Source organism: Lithobates pipiens, unplaced genomic scaffold (assembly GCF_037356315.1).
Source record: "Lithobates pipiens isolate NorthernLeopardFrog02 unplaced genomic scaffold, aLitPip1_a1.2 Scaffold_8, whole genome shotgun sequence".
Classification (NCBI taxonomy): domain Eukaryota; kingdom Metazoa; phylum Chordata; class Amphibia; order Anura; family Ranidae; genus Lithobates; species Lithobates pipiens.
In genome coordinates this window covers 615,688,206-615,706,715 of record NW_027507903.1, presented here as the reverse complement: position 1 = coordinate 615,706,715, position 18,510 = coordinate 615,688,206, and the positions used below count along the sequence as shown (strand labels likewise).

Genomic DNA, 18,510 nt, shown 5'->3' with positions numbered 1-18,510 from the left:
CCATGGGAGACAGGAAGTGAGTCTCTCCATGGGAGACAGGAAGTGAAGGAACCTCTCCATGGGAGTCTGGAATTGAAGGAATCTCTCCATGGGAGACAGGATGTGAAGAAATCTCTCCATGGGGGACAGGGTGTGAAGGAATCTCTCCATGGGAGACAGACAGGGTGTGAAGGAATCTCTCAATGGGAGACAGGAAATGAAGGAATCTCTCCATGGCATTCTGGAATTTAAGGAATCTCTCCATGGGAGACTGGATGTGAAGGAATCTGAACATGGGCGCCTGGAATTGAAGGAATCTCTCCATGGGAGACAGGATGTGAAGGAATCTCTCCATGGGGGACAGGGTGTGAAGGAATCTCTCCATGGAAGACAGACAGGGTGTGAAGGAATCTCTCCATGGGATTCTGGAATTTAAGGAAACTCTCCATGTGAGACAGGAAGTGAATGAATCTCTCCATGGGAGTCTGGAATTGAATGAATATCTCCATGTGAGACAGGAAGTGAATGAATATCTCCACGGGAGTCTGGAATTAAAGGAATGTCTCCATGTGAGACAGGATGTGAAGGAATCTCTCCATGGCAGTTTGGAATTGAAGGAATCTCTCCATAAGAGACCAGGTGTGAAGAAATCTCTCCATCTGCGCCTAAGATGGAGGTAAAACATGACAAGGGTTCTAATCCATGCCCACTCTGTCCAAAACGAAACCAAAGTTGTATGTTTAGTTTTCGCTTTAATGCACTGCCAGGACTTCACATTATGTCTAAAGAAAACAGAAAAGAATAATGTTCTGTATATCAGAGTTCTCCTTTGTTTACAACTTTATTTGACCTACATTACAACATAAAAAAGCTAGTGACTGCCCATTGTTCTGGGAGCTCATGTCCTGCCCATAGATAATATGGCCGACACTCTCAATTACCTCACTGTCAGAACGTCATGTACATAAAACAAACAATAGAACGTTCTGTTCTCCGACATAAATGGCAAGACATTTAAAATAGCCAATTTCCCGCCATGAACCGGAAGATGGTCACTTCCTGCCCACAGACAAAATGGCCGCACCTGGCTTCAAAGATGTCCCTGCCAGCACTTGTTATTACAGGTCTCTCGAATCCATTAAAAATATAAAAAATCCATCATCGCGCCCCGTTGTAATCTCCGAACAGTGACCTCTGACGGGATTATTTCTCTGAAACGGGAGGCCTTCGGTCATACTGCGCACGCGCACTCCCTCACACGGTCCTCGGGCTGATCTAAGGGATTTTCTTCAGCGAACTAAAACGAATGAACGTGACTGCAGACGTGTATTTTTCTGCAGTCAGAAAAAAGACTATAAAGCTTGGCCGCTGTTTTGAAGAGCGTATTAAGCAGACGAAGAACGTCCTAGTGCATGCTGGGAGTTGTAGTTGAGAAGCGCAGGGTGCATGTGGAGGGAGAGTGGCGGGCGGTGCATGCTGGGAGTTATCAGCTGTGTGCTATGGAGGGCTCAGCTATAGAGAGTCCTCTGTTTGGAGGAGCCTTCTCTGCTCTCCTCCCCCCATCAATACAAGATGTCAGGTGAGGAGGGGCATTGTAGATCCTCTATAGAGACTGGCTGGAGGAGGGGGAGTCATATTGTAGATCCTCCTATATAGACTGACTGGAGGAGGGAATCACATTGTAGATGCTCCTATATAGACTGACTGGGGTAGTCACATTGTAGATCCTCTATATAGACTGACTGGGGGAGGGAATCACATTGTAGTTCCTCCTATATAGACTGGGGGAGTCACATTGTAGATCCTCTATATATAGACTGACTGGGGGAGTCACATTGTAGATCCTCTATATAGAGTGGCTGGGGGAGGGAATCACATTGTAGTTCCTCCTATATAGACTGACTGGGGAGTCACATTGTAGATCCTCTATATATATATAGACTGACTGGGGGAGTCACATTGTAGATCCTCTATATAGACTGACTGGGGGAGGGAATCACATTGTAGTTCCTCCTATATAGACTGGGGGAGTCACATTGAAGATCCTCTATATATAGACTGACTGGGGGAGTCACATTGTAGATCCTCTATATAGACTGACTGGGGGAGGGAATCACATTGTAGATCCTCTATATAGACTGACTGGGGGAGTCATATTGTAGATCCTCCTATATAGACTGACTGGGGGAGGGAATCACATTGTAGTTCCTCCTATATAGACTGGGGGAATCACATTGTAGATCCTTTATATAGACGGACATGATGAGGGCAGTATGGGGGCAAATTACAGTATGAGAGCAGAGGGCACGATGGGGGCAAATGGCAGTATGGTGGCAGAGGGCATGATGGGGGAAAATGGCAGTATGAGAGCAGAGGGCACTATGGGGGCAAATGGCAGTATGAGAGCAGAGGGCACGATGGTGGCAAATGGCAGTATGAGAGCAGAGGGCATGATGGGGGAAATTGGCAGTATGGTGGCAGAGGGCATGATGGGGGGAGAAATGGCAGTATGAGAGCAGAGAGCACTATGGGGGCAAATGGCAGTATGAGAGCAGAGGGCACGATGGGGGGAAAATGGCAGTATGAGAGCAGAGGGCATGATGGGGGCAGAGGGCATGATGGAGGGGAAAATGGCAGTATGGTGGCAGAGGGCATGATTGGGGAAAATGGCAGTATGAAAGCAGAGGGCACTATGGGGTCAAACAGCAGTATGGGGGCAGAGGGTACTAAGAGGGCACAGGGCACTATGGGGCACAGATTTGATCTACAATGGTAGTTTGGTGACTTTCAAGAAAAAATCCAAATGACCTAAACCCCTTCTCATTTCCCTCCAAACCTCACACTAGTGACAGTCAATATATGCAGAGCCAGCGATTGTAAGCTCCTGTGCCTCACTCCTGTTATTTTCCCACCAGTGACCTGCGGGAGATCCCTGACAATCAGGAGGTGTTCGCCAATCAGCACACAGATCAGAGTATCATTGTGGAGCTCCTTGAGTATCAGGGCGGTATGACGGACCCCGAAGCTGCACGGTAATAATCCCCCTTTCCTTGGCGCTGCTCTATTCCTGGGGACTCTCTACCTTCTCTTTCATATCTTGTCCTGCTGAAATTTAGATGAAATCAGCTAAATAAATCCCAGGTGCACCCCTTCAATACCGGGCACTAAACCCCCCCCCCCCCCCCCCCTCCTGCCCAGGCCATTTTTCATCTTTCAGCGCTGTCGCTTTTTGAATGACAATTGTGCGGTCATGCTACACTGTACCCAAACTACATTTTTAGAATTTTGTTCATACAAATAGAGTTTTCTTTTGGTTGTATTTAATCACCACTGGGGTTTTTATTTTTTGCGTAGTAAATCAAAAATCAGAAAATTTTGAGGAAAAAAAAATGTGTTTCCGTTATAAAATTTTGCAAAATAAGTTAGGGTTGCACCGATACCACTTCTTTAAGATCGAGAACAAATACCGATACTTTTTTTGTTAGTAATCGCTGATACGGATACTTTTTTTTTTATGTCATGTGACAGTGGCACTAGTATTCAGCAGTGTTTTTTTATGTTTAATTTATTTTATTTGTTTTACAAATGTATTTTTTACAATTGACATTTTTTTTGTGTTTTACAATGCTTTCTTTTTTTTGGAGGGTGGGGCAGTGGATGATGTCAGTGTTTGGTGTTTTTTTTTGTTTTTTTGTTTTTTTTTACAATTTAACTTTTAAATATTTATTATTATTATTTTTTCATTAGCCCTGTTGGGAGGGGGGCCTTTGGTGAGATATCAGGGGCCAGACCCCTGATATCTCCCCATTTGAGATAGGGAAAGACCGGGGGGGGGCACGTAGACCCAGGGAGCACCGAGGGGGACTCTGAGGAGGACACGTAGACCCGGGGAGCACTGAGGGGGACTCTGAGGAGGACACGTAGACCCGGGGAGCACCAAGGGGAACTCTGAGGAGGACACATAGACCTGGGGAGCACAGAGGAGGACACATAAACCCGGGGAGCACCGAGGGGGACTCTGAGGAGGACACGTAGACCCGGGGAGCACTGAGGGGGACTCTGAGGAGGACACAGAGACCTGGGGAGCACAGAGGGGGACACCGAGGAGGACAAAGGGGTAATCGGTGCGGCAGTGGGGTCAGTTACAAGCACTGATCTCCCTCACTTTTCACAAATTTTTATTTATTCATTTTTTTTTTTTTTTTTTTTTTTACATACTGTCACCACCAGTGCAGTATAGCGCCATCATATAACTGTTGTGGCGGTGATCAGGGACACTGACTGGTGACAGTACAAGGGAAAAAAAGGTGTGTGTGTGTGTGTGTGTGTGTGTGTGTGTGTGTGTGTGTGTGTGTGTGTGTATATAATATATATATATATATATATATATATATTATACACACACTCCTCTAATTTTCACTCGCAAAAATGAGGGCTTGCAAGCTGGGTTGCCTGCCTGAGAGAGCACCGCTGGTGGGGTTGATCGGGAGCCGGGGAGGAAGAGGAGAGCCGCGGGATAGCACGCCGTTATCGGCGCTTACATTGTAATCGTCTCCGCTCTGTACGACACAGCCCCGCCTCCTCCTGACCTATGCCTGTGCTAGACAGAACGCCGGTCCAATGCTGGGATGCATTCTGTCTATCACAGGCGCAGATCAGGAGGAGGCGGAGCTGCATCGAGCAGAGCGGAGACAATTATACCCTTGAGGCCTGGCTAGTAGCTCAGGACTTGAAAGTTTGAGCCCTGTATATACACCCTTTTTTTTTTTTTTTTTTTTATTATTATTAAATTTATTATTATTTTTTCTCACCACACTGTGACCAGAGCAGTATAATGTTACCATAGTAGCATTGTTCTACTTTGGAGACGTGATCAGGATTTTTTTTTTTTTACATTTTTGGATGGCACGATAGAAAGATGTCATACAAAAATGGTGTCCACTGCCCCCACCTATAACTGACCATTGCAGTAAGCAGCTTTGGAAGGCAACATACCATATAAACAAGGCCAAGGAAAGATCTAAGCTTACTCACCGACCAGCCCGCTGACAACCGAATCAACTTATCTAACAGTATGCGTTACATGCGTAAGCCACGTGTCATGTGACCTGCTGTGATTGGTCACAACAGGTCACATGGTACTGGCAGCGAGCCGGTACTCTAATCCCGTGGACATGGGCGCTGACAGTGTGCTGCCCCATGATCTACGCTTCCTGACAGGACGTCCTATGACGTTGAGTCAGGGTGGCAAAGCCACCACCCGGGCTGTCAATTGTCTATAGGCCGGGCGTAAAGTGGTTAGGAAAAAAAGAAGGCATTTTGCCAGCATGCTTCAATAGAGGGACCTTTGCTCTCTGTGTAAGCTCTGGAGAGCTCTACCTCTTAATTCAGGGATTCCCAACCAAGGTTCCATGGAACCTTAGGGTTCCTCCAGAGGTTGCTTGGGGCTCTTCAGGCAATGAGCAGTTTTTGCCTCTCGGATAAGTTCCCACTGACACCGTTGATCTTTTTAGCGATCTATAACGGGGGTAATTCTCCCCAATGACCACAAGTGTAAGGAGCATTCTTCCCACCGATCCTCACACTAATGTATCATGAGTTGTAGATCTGGTCATTTTTAGCAGGGGTTCTCTGAGACCCAGAATATTATTTCAAGGGTTCCTCTGTGTTGAAAACAGGTTGAGAGAGGCTGTTTTTGGACCTCTGCAATCAGCAAAGTGCATGAGATTTTCTGATGGCAGAGCTGTAGGTTTAAGGCAGCAGGTGGTTGACCTCTGCAAAGAGGCCACTGCTTCCACACACAGAGCAAGGGTCAGAAGCAAATGCGTGAGACTTTGCACACCTTTTTGTTTTTTGTTGATGCACCTGTTTTTTTTTTTATTGTTAGTTGGACTTCAACATTTGTAAGCACTCCACCTTATGACCTAGACTAGTCTTGTCCCCGCCCCCTCCTGTTGTCTTCTTGTAGTGGGTGGAGCTGCGAAGCTCCTCCCACAGCCCATAGCGGGCAGGAATGCTAGGTACCCTCCCGCTGCTTTACTCTCTGCAAAGGCTATGTACAGCACGGCAGTGATGATGTTTTCACTGCTGCTTTTACAACCTAATATCTGGGTTTGCAAAGACTTTTGGCGCAGAGGGAATATACTGTATTTATTGGCGTTTAACACGCACCTTTTCACCCTGAAAATCGGGTGCAAACAGCGTGTGCGTGTTATACGGCAATACTTAATTTTTTAGCTGTCTCGGAGGGAACAGGAAGGGGGGCGGGGCGAGCGCCATCAGATTGCATACAGTGAGAATCTCCTGTTTACTTGGCAGCGTCTGTAATAGGAAGTCCCATCTCCTGGGCCGCCATTGGACCACTGTTCTATCATAGGAGATTCTCACTGTATGTAATCTGTCGGCCCTCGCCCGCCCCCCTCCCGGTCCCCTCTAGGCTGCAGATGGGCATCGATCAGGCTACATTGATGGCAATGGTGGGGCTGCTGCATTGATGGCAATGGGGGGGGGCTGCTGCATTGATGGCAATGGGGGGGGGGGCTGCTGCATTGATGGCAATGGGGGGGGGGGCTGCTGCATTGATGGCAATGGGGGGGGGGCTTCTGCATTGATGGCAATGGGGGGGGGGGGGCTGCTGCATTGATGGCAATGGGGGGGGGCTGCTGCATTGATGGCAATGGGGGGGGCTGCTGCATTGATGGCAATGGGGGGGGGGCTGCTGCATTGATGGCAATGGGGGGGGCTGCTGCATTGATGGCAATGGGGGGGGGGGGGCTGCTGCATTGATGGCAATGGGGGGGGGGCTGCTGCATTGATGGCAATGGGGGGGGGGCTGCTGCATTGATGGCAATGGGGGGGGGGCTGCTGCATTGATGGCAATGGGGGGGGCTGCTGCATTGATGGCAATGGGGGGGGGGCTGCTGCATTGATGGCAATGGGGGGGGGGGGCTGCTGCATTGATGGCAATGGGGGGGGGCTGCTGCATTGATGGCAATGGGGGGGGGGCTGCTGCATTGATGGCAATGGGGGAGGGGGCTGCTGCATTGATGGCAATGGGGGGGGGCTGCTGCATTGATGGCAATGGGGGGGGCTGCTGCATTGATGGCAATGGGGGGGGGGCTGCTGCATTGATGGCAATGGGGGGGGGGGGGCTTCTGCATTGATGGCAATGGGGGGGGGGCTGCTGCATTGATGGCAATGGGGGGGGCTGCTGCATTGATGGCAATGGGGGGGGGCTGCTGCATTGATGGCAATGGGGGGGGGCTGCTGCATTGATGGCAATGGGGGGGGGGCTGCTGCATTGATGGCAATGGGGGGGGCTGCTGCATTGATGGCAATGGGGGGGGCTGCTGCATTGATGGCAATGGGGGGGGGCTGCTGCATTGATGGCAATGGGGGGGGGCTGCTGCATTGATGGCAATGGGGGGGGGGGCTGCTGCATTGATGGCAATGGGGGGGGGGCTGCTGCATTGATGGCAATGGGGGGGGGGGGCTGCTGCATTGATGGCAATGGGGGGGGCTGCTGCATTGATGGCAATGGGGGGGGGGCTGCTGCATTGATGGCAATGGGGGGGGCTGCTGCATTGATGGCAATGGGGGGGGGCTGCTGCATTGATGGCAATGGGGGGGGGCTGCTGCATTGATGGCAATGGGGGGGGGCTGCTGCATCGATGGCAATGGGGGGGGGCTGCTGCATCGATGGCAATGGAGGGGGGGGCTGCTGCATCGATGGCAATGGAGGGGGGGGGCTGCTGCATCGATGGCAATGGGGGGGGCTGCTGCATCGATGGCAATGGGGGGGGGCTGCTGCATCGATGGCAATGGGGGGGGCTGCTGCATCGATGGCAATGGGGGGGGGGGGGCTGCTGCATCGATGGCAATGGGGGGGGGGGGCTGCTGCATCGATGGCAATGGGGGGGGGGCTGCTGCATCGATGGCAATGGGGGGGGGGGCTGCTGCATCGATGGCAATGGGGGGGGGGGCTGCTGCATCGATGGCAATGGGGGGGGGGGGCTGCTGCATCGATGGCAATGGGGGGGGGGCTGCTGCATCGATGGCAATGGGGGGGGGGGGGGCTGCTGCATCGATGGCAATGGGGGGGGGGCTGCTGCTGCATCGATGGCAATGGGGGGGGGGCTGCTGCTGCATCGATGGCAATGGGGGGGGGTGCTGCTGCATCGATGGCAATGGGGGGGGGGGCTGCTGCATCGATGGCAATGGGGGGGGGGGCTGCTGCATCAATGGCAATGGGGGGGGGGGGGCTGCTGCATCGATGGCAATGGGGGGGGGGCTGCTGCATCGATGGCAATGGGGGGGGGCTGCTGCATCGATGGCAATGGGGGGGGGGGCTGCTGCATCGATGGCAATGGGGGGGGGGCTGCTGCATCGATGGCAATGGGGGGGGGGGCTGCTGCATCGATGGCAATGGGGGGGGGGCTGCTGCATCGATGGCAAGGGGGGGGGGCTGCTGCATCGATGGCAATGGGGGGGGGGGGCTGCTGCATCGATGGCAATGGGGGGGGGGGGGGGCTGCTGCATCGATGGGGGGGGGGGCTGCTGCATCGATGGCAATGGGGGGGGGGCTGCTGCATCGATGGCAATGGGGGGGGGGCTGCTGCATCGATGGCAATGTGGGGGGGGGCTGCTGCATCGGTGGCAATGAGTGGGGGGGCTGCTGCATTGGTGGCAATGGGGGGGCTGCATTAATAGCACTTGTGAGACTGCAGATGGGCATCGATCAGGCTGCGTTGATGGCAATGGTGAGGCTGTAGATGGGCATGGACCCTTATTTTGCTTCACAGTTCCTTATTTAAAATGTTTTTTTTTTCCTGAAACTTCCCTCTTAAAATGAATGTGCGTGTTATACGCCAATAAATGCGGTATGCACTTTGTGGCTATTGAGGAATGTATTGAAAGGTTTTAAAGAACAGAGCAGCAGGTAATAATTCCTCTCTTGTCTCTGAGGTAGGTACCACTTTGAAGATGTCGCCACCAGCAATGATGCCCAGGAAAAGGCGGAGATTATCAGCGTCGAGCCCCTCCCACTGGCACAACTCTCCCTCAGCAGCTGCTCCAGCGCCTGGGCGCTCACCGGACATCAGCTCGTCTCCAAATTCAATGAACAGGTAATTCCGGGCCATTTCCAATCCCTCTGGTTATGGGAGATGCATTGTACAGACGAGTGCAAGTTCTTCAGCCCGTCACAGGTTCCTCTCTGCAGAAACTGACGTCATGGCTTCATATGCCTCTTGGTGGCTTTGTCATTGAGACTTGGTAAAATAATTTTCAGCTCTATTCATCTGCTGAGGACATTCCTGTGGAATGATTCATATTATTGCAGGAGAAGGAGTGAGACTCCAAAGTACAGTGCTGTGCAAAAGTTTTAGGCAGGTGTGACGTAATGCTGTAAATGAAGAATGCGTTCAGAAATAGAAGTGTTAATCGTTTATTTTGATCAATTAGCAAAATGGAAAGTAAATGAACAGAAATCCAAATCAAATCAATATTGGGTGTGACCTCCCTTTTCCTTCAAACCAGCATCAGTTCTTCTAGGTACACTTACCTACGGTTTTTGAAGGAATTCAGCAGGTAGGTTGTTCCAAACATCTTGGAGAACTAACCACAGATCTTCTGTGGATGTCGGCTGCCTCAAATCCTTCTCTGTCTTCATGTCATCCCAGATAGACTCTATGATGTGGAGATCAGGGCTCTTTGGGGGCCAAACCATCACTTCCAGGACACCTTGTTCTTCTTTACACTGAGGATAGTTCCTAATGACATTGGCTGTATGTTTTGGGTTGTTCTTCTGCAGAATAAATCTGGAGCCAATCGTACGCCACGCCTCCCTGATGATTTGGCATGATGGATAAGTATCTGCCTGTATTATTATAAATTGTTTTTTTAAGCATTGAGGACACTATTAACCACTTCAGCCCTGGAAGGATTACCCCCCTTCCTGACCAGAGCACTTTTTGTGATACGGCACTGCGTCGCTTTAACTGATAATTGCGCGGTCGTGTGACGTGGCTCCCAAACAAAATTGACATCCTTTTTTCCCACAAATAGAGCTTTCTTTTGGCGATATTTGATCACCTCTGCAGTTTATATTTTTTGCACTATAAACAAAAAAAGAGCAACAATAAAAAAAAAAAAAAGCAATATTTTTATCTTTTTGCTATAATAAATATCATCAAAAAAATATAAAAAAACAAATTTCTTTCTCAATTTAGGCTGATATGTATTCTTCTACATATTTTTGGTTAAAAAAAATCGCAATAAGCGTTTATTGATTGGTTTGCGCAAAAGTCTACAAAATAGGGGACAGATTTATGACATATTAATTTTATTTATTAGTGGTGACGGCAATCTGTGATTTTTATCGTGACTGCAACATTATAGCATCATATAACATTATAAACAGCACATCAAGAACCCCCCAGTTTGCTTTGAAATCTTTGCCTGGTAGAGACCTTGCTGATGCAGTATAACCCCCTTGTGTCTTGTTGCTGTGCCACGTCTAGCCATGGTGTCTGACCTGTGACATGAAACTGTCTTCTACAACCTCACGTTAGTAGCAGAGTTTGGCTGTTCCTCACCCAGCTTTAAGCCTCTTACACAGCTGTTTCTGTTTCATGTAATGATTGTGTTTCAGCCTACATATGAAATTGATGATCATTAGCGTCTGCTTGGTATACTTTGTTTATCATACACCTGACTTCAATCCTACAAAATCCCTGACTTTGTGCAAGTGTAAGAATTGATGCTGGTTTGAAGCCAATGTGTATTCACACCAAATATTGATTTGATTTAGATTTTTCTTCTGTCAGTTCACTTTGCATTTTTGTAAATTGATAAAAAAAAAATGTACAATTGAAATATATATTATTTAAAGCATTCTTATTTTACAGCATTTCTTCCCTCCTGCCTAAAATTTTGCACAGTACTGTACAAAAACCACAGCTCATGATCAGTGTTTCCACAGGAAGCCAGGTGTGCATTTTCTGCTGGGGTTACTCTTTATACCTGGGACCACTACAACTCCCAGCATGCCACGTTTTGCTTTTATAAATTCACTGTGTCATGTATCATATTGTCCTGCTTGACAAATATGCATTACTGTTTGTTCTCTCTCCCCCAGGCTCAGAACACGGTCACAATACACATGGCTTTGTTCAGAATGCCACAATATTCTACAGACCTCCTGGTGACATTCAATGATCCTGTAGCTATAGAGTAAGTACTACATACAGAAGAGGGCTATGAGTCTGTCCTCCTCCTGCAGGGTGATACAGACAGAAGGGGGCTATGAGTCTGTCCTCCTCCTGCAGGGTGATACAGACAGAAGGGGGCTATGAGTCTGTTTTCCTCCTGCAGGGTGATACAGACAGAAGGGGGCTATGAGTCTGTTTTCCTCCTGCAGGGTGATACAGACAGAAGGGAGCTATGAGTCTGTCCTCCTCCTGCAGGGTGATACAGACAGAAGGGGGGCTATGAGTCTGTTTTCCTCCTGCAGGGTGATACAGACAGAAGGGGGCTATGAGTCTGTCCTCCTCCTGCAGGGTGATACAAACAGAAGGGGCTATGAGTCTGTCCTCCTCCTGCAGGGTGATACAAACAGAAGGGGCTATGAGTCTGTTCTCCTCCTGCAGGGTGATACAAACAGAAGGGGCTATGAGTCTGTCCTCCTCCTGCAGGATGATACAAACAGAAGGGGCTATGAGTCTGTCCTCCTGCAGGGTGATACAGACAGAAGGGGCTATGAGTCTGTCCTCCTGCAGGATGATACAAACAGAAGGGGCTATGAGTCTGTCCTCCTGCAGGGTGATACAGACAGAAGGGGGGCTATGAGTCTGTCCTCCTGCAGGGTGATACAGACAGAAGGGGGGCTATGAGTCTGTCCTCCTCCTGCAGGGTGATACAAACAGAAGGGGCTATGAGTCTGTCCTCCTCCTGCAGGGTGATACAAACAGAAGGGGCTATGAGTCTGTCCTCCTCCTGCAGGGTGATACAAACAGAAGGGGCTATGAGTCTGTCCTCCTCCTGCAGGGTGATACAAACAGAAGGGGCTATGAGTCTGTCCTCCTCCTGCAGGATGATACAAACAGAAGGGGCTATGAGTCTGTCCTCTTCCTGCAGGGTGATACAGACAGAAGGGGCTATGAGTCTGTCCTCCTCCTGCAGGGTGATACAGACAGAAGGGGCTATGAGTCTGTCCTCCTCCTGCAGGATGATACAAACAGAAGGGGCTATGAGTCTGTCCTCCTCCTGCAGGGTGATACAGACAGAAGGGGGCTATGAGTCTGTCCTCCTCCTGCAGGATGATACAAACAGAAGGGGCTATGAGTCTGTCCTCCTCCTGCAGGGTGATACAGACAGAAGGGGCTATGAGTCTGTCCTCCTCCTGCAGGGTGATACAGACAGAAGGGGCTATGAGTCTGTCCTCCTCCTGCAGGGTGGTACAGACAGAAGGGGGCTATGAGTCTGTCCTCCTCCTGCAGGGTGATACAAACAGAAGGGGGCTATGAGTCTGTCCTTCTCCTGCAGGGTGATACAGACAGAAGGGGGCTATGAGTCTGTCCTCCTCCTGCAGGGTGATACAGACAGAAGGGGGGCTATGAGTCTGTTTTCCTCCTGCAGGGTGGTACAGACAGAAGGGGGCTATGAGTCTGTCCTCCTCATGTAGGGTGATACAGACAGAAGGGAGCTATGAGTCTGTCCTCCTCCTGCAGGGTGATACAGACAGAAGGGGGGCTATGAGTCTGTTTTCCTCCTGCAGGGTGATACAGACAGAAGGGGCTATGAGTCTGTCCTCCTCCTGCAGGGTGATACAGACAGAAGGGGGCTATGAGTCTGTTCTCCTCCTGCAGGGTGATACAGACAGAAGGGAGCTATGAGTCTGTCCTCCTCCTGCAGGGTGATACAGACAGAAGGGGGCTATGAGTCTGTCCTCCTCCTGCAGGGTGATACAGACAGAAGGGGGGCTATGAGTCTGTTTTCCTCCTGCAGGGTGATACAGACAGAAGGGAGCTATGAGTCTGTCCTCCTCCTGCAGGGTGATACAGACAGAAGGGGGGCTATGAGTCTGTTTTCCTCCTGCAGGGTGATACAGACAGAAGGGGGCTATGAGTCTGTCCTCCTCCTGCAGGGTGATACAAACAGAAGGGGCTATGAGTCTGTCCTCCTCCTGCAGGGTGATACAAACAGAAGGGGCTATGAGTCTGTTCTCCTCCTGCAGGGTGATACAAACAGAAGGGGCTATGAGTCTGTCCTCCTCCTGCAGGATGATACAAACAGAAGGGGCTATGAGTCTGTCCTCCTGCAGGGTGATACAGACAGAAGGGGCTATGAGTCTGTCCTCCTCCTGCAGGATGATACAAACAGAAGGGGCTATGAGTCTGTCCTCCTGCAGGGTGATACAGACAGAAGGGGGGCTATGAGTCTGTCCTCCTCCTGCAGGGTGATACAAACAGAAGGGGCTATGAGTCTGTCCTCCTCCTGCAGGGTGATACAAACAGAAGGGGCTATGAGTCTGTCCTCCTCCTGCAGGGTGATACAAACAGAAGGGGCTATGAGTCTGTCCTCCTCCTGCAGGATGATACAAACAGAAGGGGCTATGAGTCTGTCCTCCTCCTGCAGGGTGATACAGACAGAAGGGGTTATGAGTCTGTCCTCCTCCTGCAGGGTGATACAGACAGAAGGGGCTATGAGTCTGTCCTCCTCCTGCAGGATGATACAAACAGAAGGGGCTATGAGTCTGTCCTCCTCCTGCAGGGTGATAGACAGAAGGGGGCTATGAGTCTGTCCTCCTCCTGCAGGATGATACAAACAGAAGGGGCTATGAGTCTGTCCTCCTCCTGCAGGATGATACAAACAGAAGGGGCTATGAGTCTGTCCTCCTCCTGCAGGGTGATACAGACAGAAGGGGCTATGAGTCTGTCCTCCTCCTGCAGGGTGATACAGACAGAAGGGGCTATGAGTCTGTCCTCCTCCTGCAGGGTGGTACAGAAGAAGGGGGCTATGAGTCTGTCCTCCTCCTGCAGGGTGATACAAACAGAAGGGGGCTATGAGTCTGTCCTTCTCCTGCAGGGTGATACAGACAGAAGGGAGCTATGAGTCTGTCCTTCTCCTGCAGGGTGATACAGACAGAAGGGGGGCTATGAGTCTGTTTTCCTCCTGCAGGGTGATACAGACAGAAGGGGGGCTATGAGTCTGTTTTCCTCCTGCAGGGTGATACAAACAGAAGGGGCTATGAGTCTGTCCTCCTCCTGCAGGGTGATACAAACAGAAGGGGCTATGAGTCTGTCCTCCTCCTGCAGGATGATACAAACAGAAGGGGCTATGAGTCTGTTCTCCTCCTGCAGGGTGATACAGACAGAAAGGGGCTATGAGTCTGTCCTCCTCCTGCAGGATGATACAAACAGAAGGGGCTATGAGTCTGTCCACCTCCTGCAGGGTGATACAGACAGAAGGGGGCTATGAGTCTGTCCTCCTCCTGCAGGATGATACAAACAGAAGGGGCTATGAGTCTGTTCTCCTCCTGCAGGGTGATACAGACAGAAAGGGGCTATGAGTCTGTCCTCCTCCTGCAGGATGATACAAACAGAAGGGGCTATGAGTCTGTCCACCTCCTGCAGGGTGATACAGACAGAAGGGGGCTATGAGTCTGTCCTCCTCCTGCAGGGTGGTACAGAAGAAGGGGGGCTATGAGTCTGTCCTCCTCCTGCAGGGTGATACAGACAGAAGGGGGCTATGAGTCTGTCCTCCTCCTGCAGGGTGATACAGACAGAAGGGGGGCTATGAGTCTGTTTTCCTCCTGCAGGGTGATACAGACAGAAGGGAGCTATGAGTCTGTCCTCCTCCTGCAGGGTGATACAGACAGAAGGGGGGCTATGAGTCTGTTTTCCTCCTGCAGGGTGATACAGACAGAAGGGGCTATGAGTCTGTCCTCCTCCTGCAGGGTGATACAGACAGAAGGGGGCTATGAGTCTGTCCTCCTCCTGCAGGGTGATACAGACAGAAGGGGGGCTATGAGTCTGTTTTCCTCCTGCAGGGTGATACAGACAGAAGGGAGCTATGAGTCTGTCCTCCTCCTGCAGGGTGATACAGACAGAAGGGGGGCTATGAGTCTGTTTTCCTCCTGCAGGGTGATACAGACAGAAGGGGGCTATGAGTCTGTCCTCCTCCTGCAGGGTGATACAAACAGAAGGGGCTATGAGTCTGTCCTCCTCCTGCAGGGTGATACAAACAGAAGGGGCTATGAGTCTGTTCTCCTCCTGCAGGGTGATACAAACAGAAGGGGCTATGAGTCTGTCCTCCTCCTGCAGGATGATACAAACAGAAGGGGCTATGAGTCTGTCCTCCTGCAGGGTGATACAGACAGAAGGGGGGCTATGAGTCTGTCCTCCTCCTGCAGGGTGATACAAACAGAAGGGGCTATGAGTCTGTCCTCCTGCAGGGTGATACAGACAGAAGGGGGGCTATGAGTCTGTCCTCCTCCTGCAGGGTGATACAAACAGAAGGGGCTATGAGTCTGTCCTCCTCCTGCAGGGTGATACAAACAGAAGGGGCTATGAGTCTGTCCTCCTCCTGCAGGGTGATACAGACAGAAGGGGCTATGAGTCTGTCCTCCTCCTGCAGGGTGATACAGACAGAAGGGGCTATGAGTCTGTCCTCCTCCTGCAGGATGATACAAACAGAAGGGGCTATGAGTCTGTCCTCCTCCTGCAGGGTGATAGACAGAAGGGGGCTATGAGTCTGTCCTCCTCCTGCAGGATGATACAAACAGAAGGGGCTATGAGTCTGTCCTCCTCCTGCAGGATGATACAAACAGAAGGGGCTATGAGTCTGTCCTCCTCCTGCAGGGTGATACAGACAGAAGGGGCTATGAGTCTGTCCTCCTCCTGCAGGGTGATACAGACAGAAGGGGCTATGAGTCTGTCCTCCTCCTGCAGGGTGGTACAGAAGAAGGGGGGCTATGAGTCTGTCCTCCTCCTGCAGGGTGATACAAACAGAAGGGGGCTATGAGTCTGTCCTTCTCCTGCAGGGTGATACAGACAGAAGGGGGCTATGAGTCTGTCCTCCTCCTGCAGGGTGATACAGACAGAAGGGGGGCTATGAGTCTGTTTTCCTCCTGCAGGGTGATACAGACAGAAGGGGGCTATGAGTCTGTCCTCCTCCTGCAGGGTGATACAGACAGAAGGGGGGCTATGAGTCTGTTTTCCTCCTGCAGGGTGATACAGACAGAAGGGGGGCTATGAGTCTGTTTTCCTCCTGCAGGGTGATACAGACAGAAGGGGGCTATGAGTCTGTCCTCCTCCTGCAGGGTGATACAAACAGAAGGGGCTATGAGTCTGTCCTCCTCCTGCAGGATGATACAAACAGAAGGGGCTATGAGTCTGTTCTCCTCCTGCAGGGTGATACAGACAGAAAGGGGCTATGAGTCTGTCCTCCTCCTGCAGGATGATACAAACAGAAGGGGCTATGAGTCTGTCCTCCTCCTGCAGGGTGATACAGACAGAAGGGGGCTATGAGTCTGTCCTCCTCCTGCAGGGTGATACAGACAGAAGGGGGCTATGAGTCTGTCCTCCTCCTGCAGGGTGATACAAACTGAAGGGGTTATGAGTCTGTCCTCCTCCTGCAGGGTGATACAAACAGAAAGGGGCTATGAGTCTGTCCTCCTCCTGCAGGATGATACAAACAGAAGGGGCTATGAGTCTGTCCACCTCCTGCAGGGTGATACAGACAGAAGGGGGCTATGAGTCTGTCCTCCTCCTGCAGGATGATACAGACAGAAGGGAGCTATGAGTCTGTCCTCCTCCTGCAGGGTGATACAAACAGAAGGGGCTATGAGTCTGTCCACCTCCTGCAGGGTGATACAGACAGAAGGGGGCTATGAGTCTGTCCTCCTCCTGCAGGGTGATACAGACAGAAGGGAGCTATGAGTCTGTCCTGCTCCTGCAGGGTGATACAAACAGAAGGGGCTATGAGTCTGTCCTCCTCCTGCAGGGTGATACAGACAGAAGGGGGCTATGAGTCTGTCCTCCTCCTGCAGGGTGATACAAACAGAAGGGGCTATGAGTCTGTCCTTCTGCAGGGTGATGCAGACAGAAGGGGGCTATGAGTCTGTCGTCTTCCTGCAGGGTGATACAGACAGAAGGGGGTATGAGTCTGTCGTCATCCTGCAGGGTGATACAGACTGTAGACATTACAATGCAATGTACAGATGTTGCTCTCATTAATCTAGTCTCCCTCTTGTCTCCTCTTAGTCCGGCCAGCAGTAGTGCCTCCTCTGGAATATCGAACGGCTCCTCTGCTCTATGGACTCAGGAAGATTTCAACCGTCTCCTGTGCAGTTTCCGTCTACATGATCCCGGCATCTTTGGCTGACTTAAAGGACCCTCCTCCTTTGAAGTCGGGATGCTTCTTCTCTCATTCCTGGTTAGAATGTCCCACCAATAACTAGGACTTCATCTCAGGATAGTTATTTTAGCACTGCTACCTGCAGAACCTGGAGGGATCGTTCTTACAGTTCATACTATGGAGACTTTTCTGTCTGGATGATGAAAGACTGATTTTTCTCTTAATGAGTTACTTTTTATATGTTTGTTTTTCATGTTGCAAAATAAGGAATTGAACAGCTTCTGCTTGATAGTTTTGAAAAATGTACAGGTATCAGTCTGAAGAGGAACAGTCACAGCTGGACAGACATAAGAAACCTATGAAAAGCTTTACATTTGCCTCCTTATTTCTCTTTTCTTTGAGGATGAGTGTGCACAACCGTGTCCATTAACAGAGCCTGTACTGAACATGAATATAAATAAATACATGGCTGTGTTATTTTATACTTCTTTGCATGCGTCAAAGCTCAGAGGCAACATACCTGAGGATGACTCTGAAGCTCGGAGGCAACATACCCGAGGATGACTCTGAAGCTCGGAGGCAACATGCCCGAGGATGACTCTGAAGCTCGGAGGCAACATGCCCGAGGGTGACTCTGAAGCTCGGAGGCAACATGCCCGAGGGTGACTCTGAAGCTCGGAGGCAACATGCCCGAGGGTGACTCTGAAGCTCGGAGGCAACATGCCCGAGGGTGACTCTGAAGCTCACAGGCAACATGCCCGAGGGTGACTCTGAAGCTCAGAGGCAACATGCCCGAGGGTGACTCTGAAGCTCAGAGGCAACATGCCCGAGGGTGACTCTGAAGCTCAGAGGCAACATGCCCGAGGGTGACTCTGAAGCTCAGAGGCAACATGCCCGAGGGTGACTCTGAAGCTCAGAGGCAACATGCCCGAGGGTGACTCTGAAGCTCAGAGGCAACATGCCCGAGGGTGACTCTGAAGCTCAGAGGCAACATGCCCGAGGGTGACTCTGAAGCTCAGAGGCAACATGCCCGAGGGTCACGCTGAAGCTCAGAGGCAACATGCCCGAGGGTGACGCTGAAGCTCAGAGGCAACATGCCAGAGGGTGACGCTGAAGCTCAGAGGCAACATGCCCGAGGGCGACGCTGAAGCTCAGAGGCAACATGCCCGAGGG

At 50.8% G+C, this 18,510-nt stretch overlaps 1 protein-coding gene across 1 annotated transcript; it reads left to right on the top strand.

Moving 5' to 3' along the window:
* Positions 1-1,269: 1,269 nt before the first annotated feature.
* RANGRF (RAN guanine nucleotide release factor) lies at positions 1,270-17,819 on the top strand. Its single transcript, XM_077470671.1, has 5 exons — positions 1,270-1,558; positions 2,895-3,011; positions 8,948-9,104; positions 11,117-11,211; positions 17,244-17,819. The coding sequence occupies exons 1-5, from the start codon at positions 1,392-1,394 to the stop codon at positions 17,362-17,364; spliced, it is 657 nt and encodes a 218-aa protein (XP_077326797.1). The 5' UTR covers positions 1,270-1,391; the 3' UTR covers positions 17,365-17,819.
* Positions 17,820-18,510: the final 691 nt, after the last annotated feature.

Coding starts and splice junctions, on each gene's coding strand:
- RANGRF (XM_077470671.1), top strand. CDS start 1,392: ATGCTGGGAGTTGTAGTTGAGAAGCGCAGGGTGCATGTGGAGGGAGAG. Junction 1,559..2,894: donor CCATCAATACAAGATGTCAG/GTGAGGAGGGGC, acceptor TTTTCCCACCAG/TGACCTGCGGGAGATCCCTG. Junction 3,012..8,947: donor ACGGACCCCGAAGCTGCACG/GTAATAATCCCC, acceptor TCTCTGAGGTAG/GTACCACTTTGAAGATGTCG.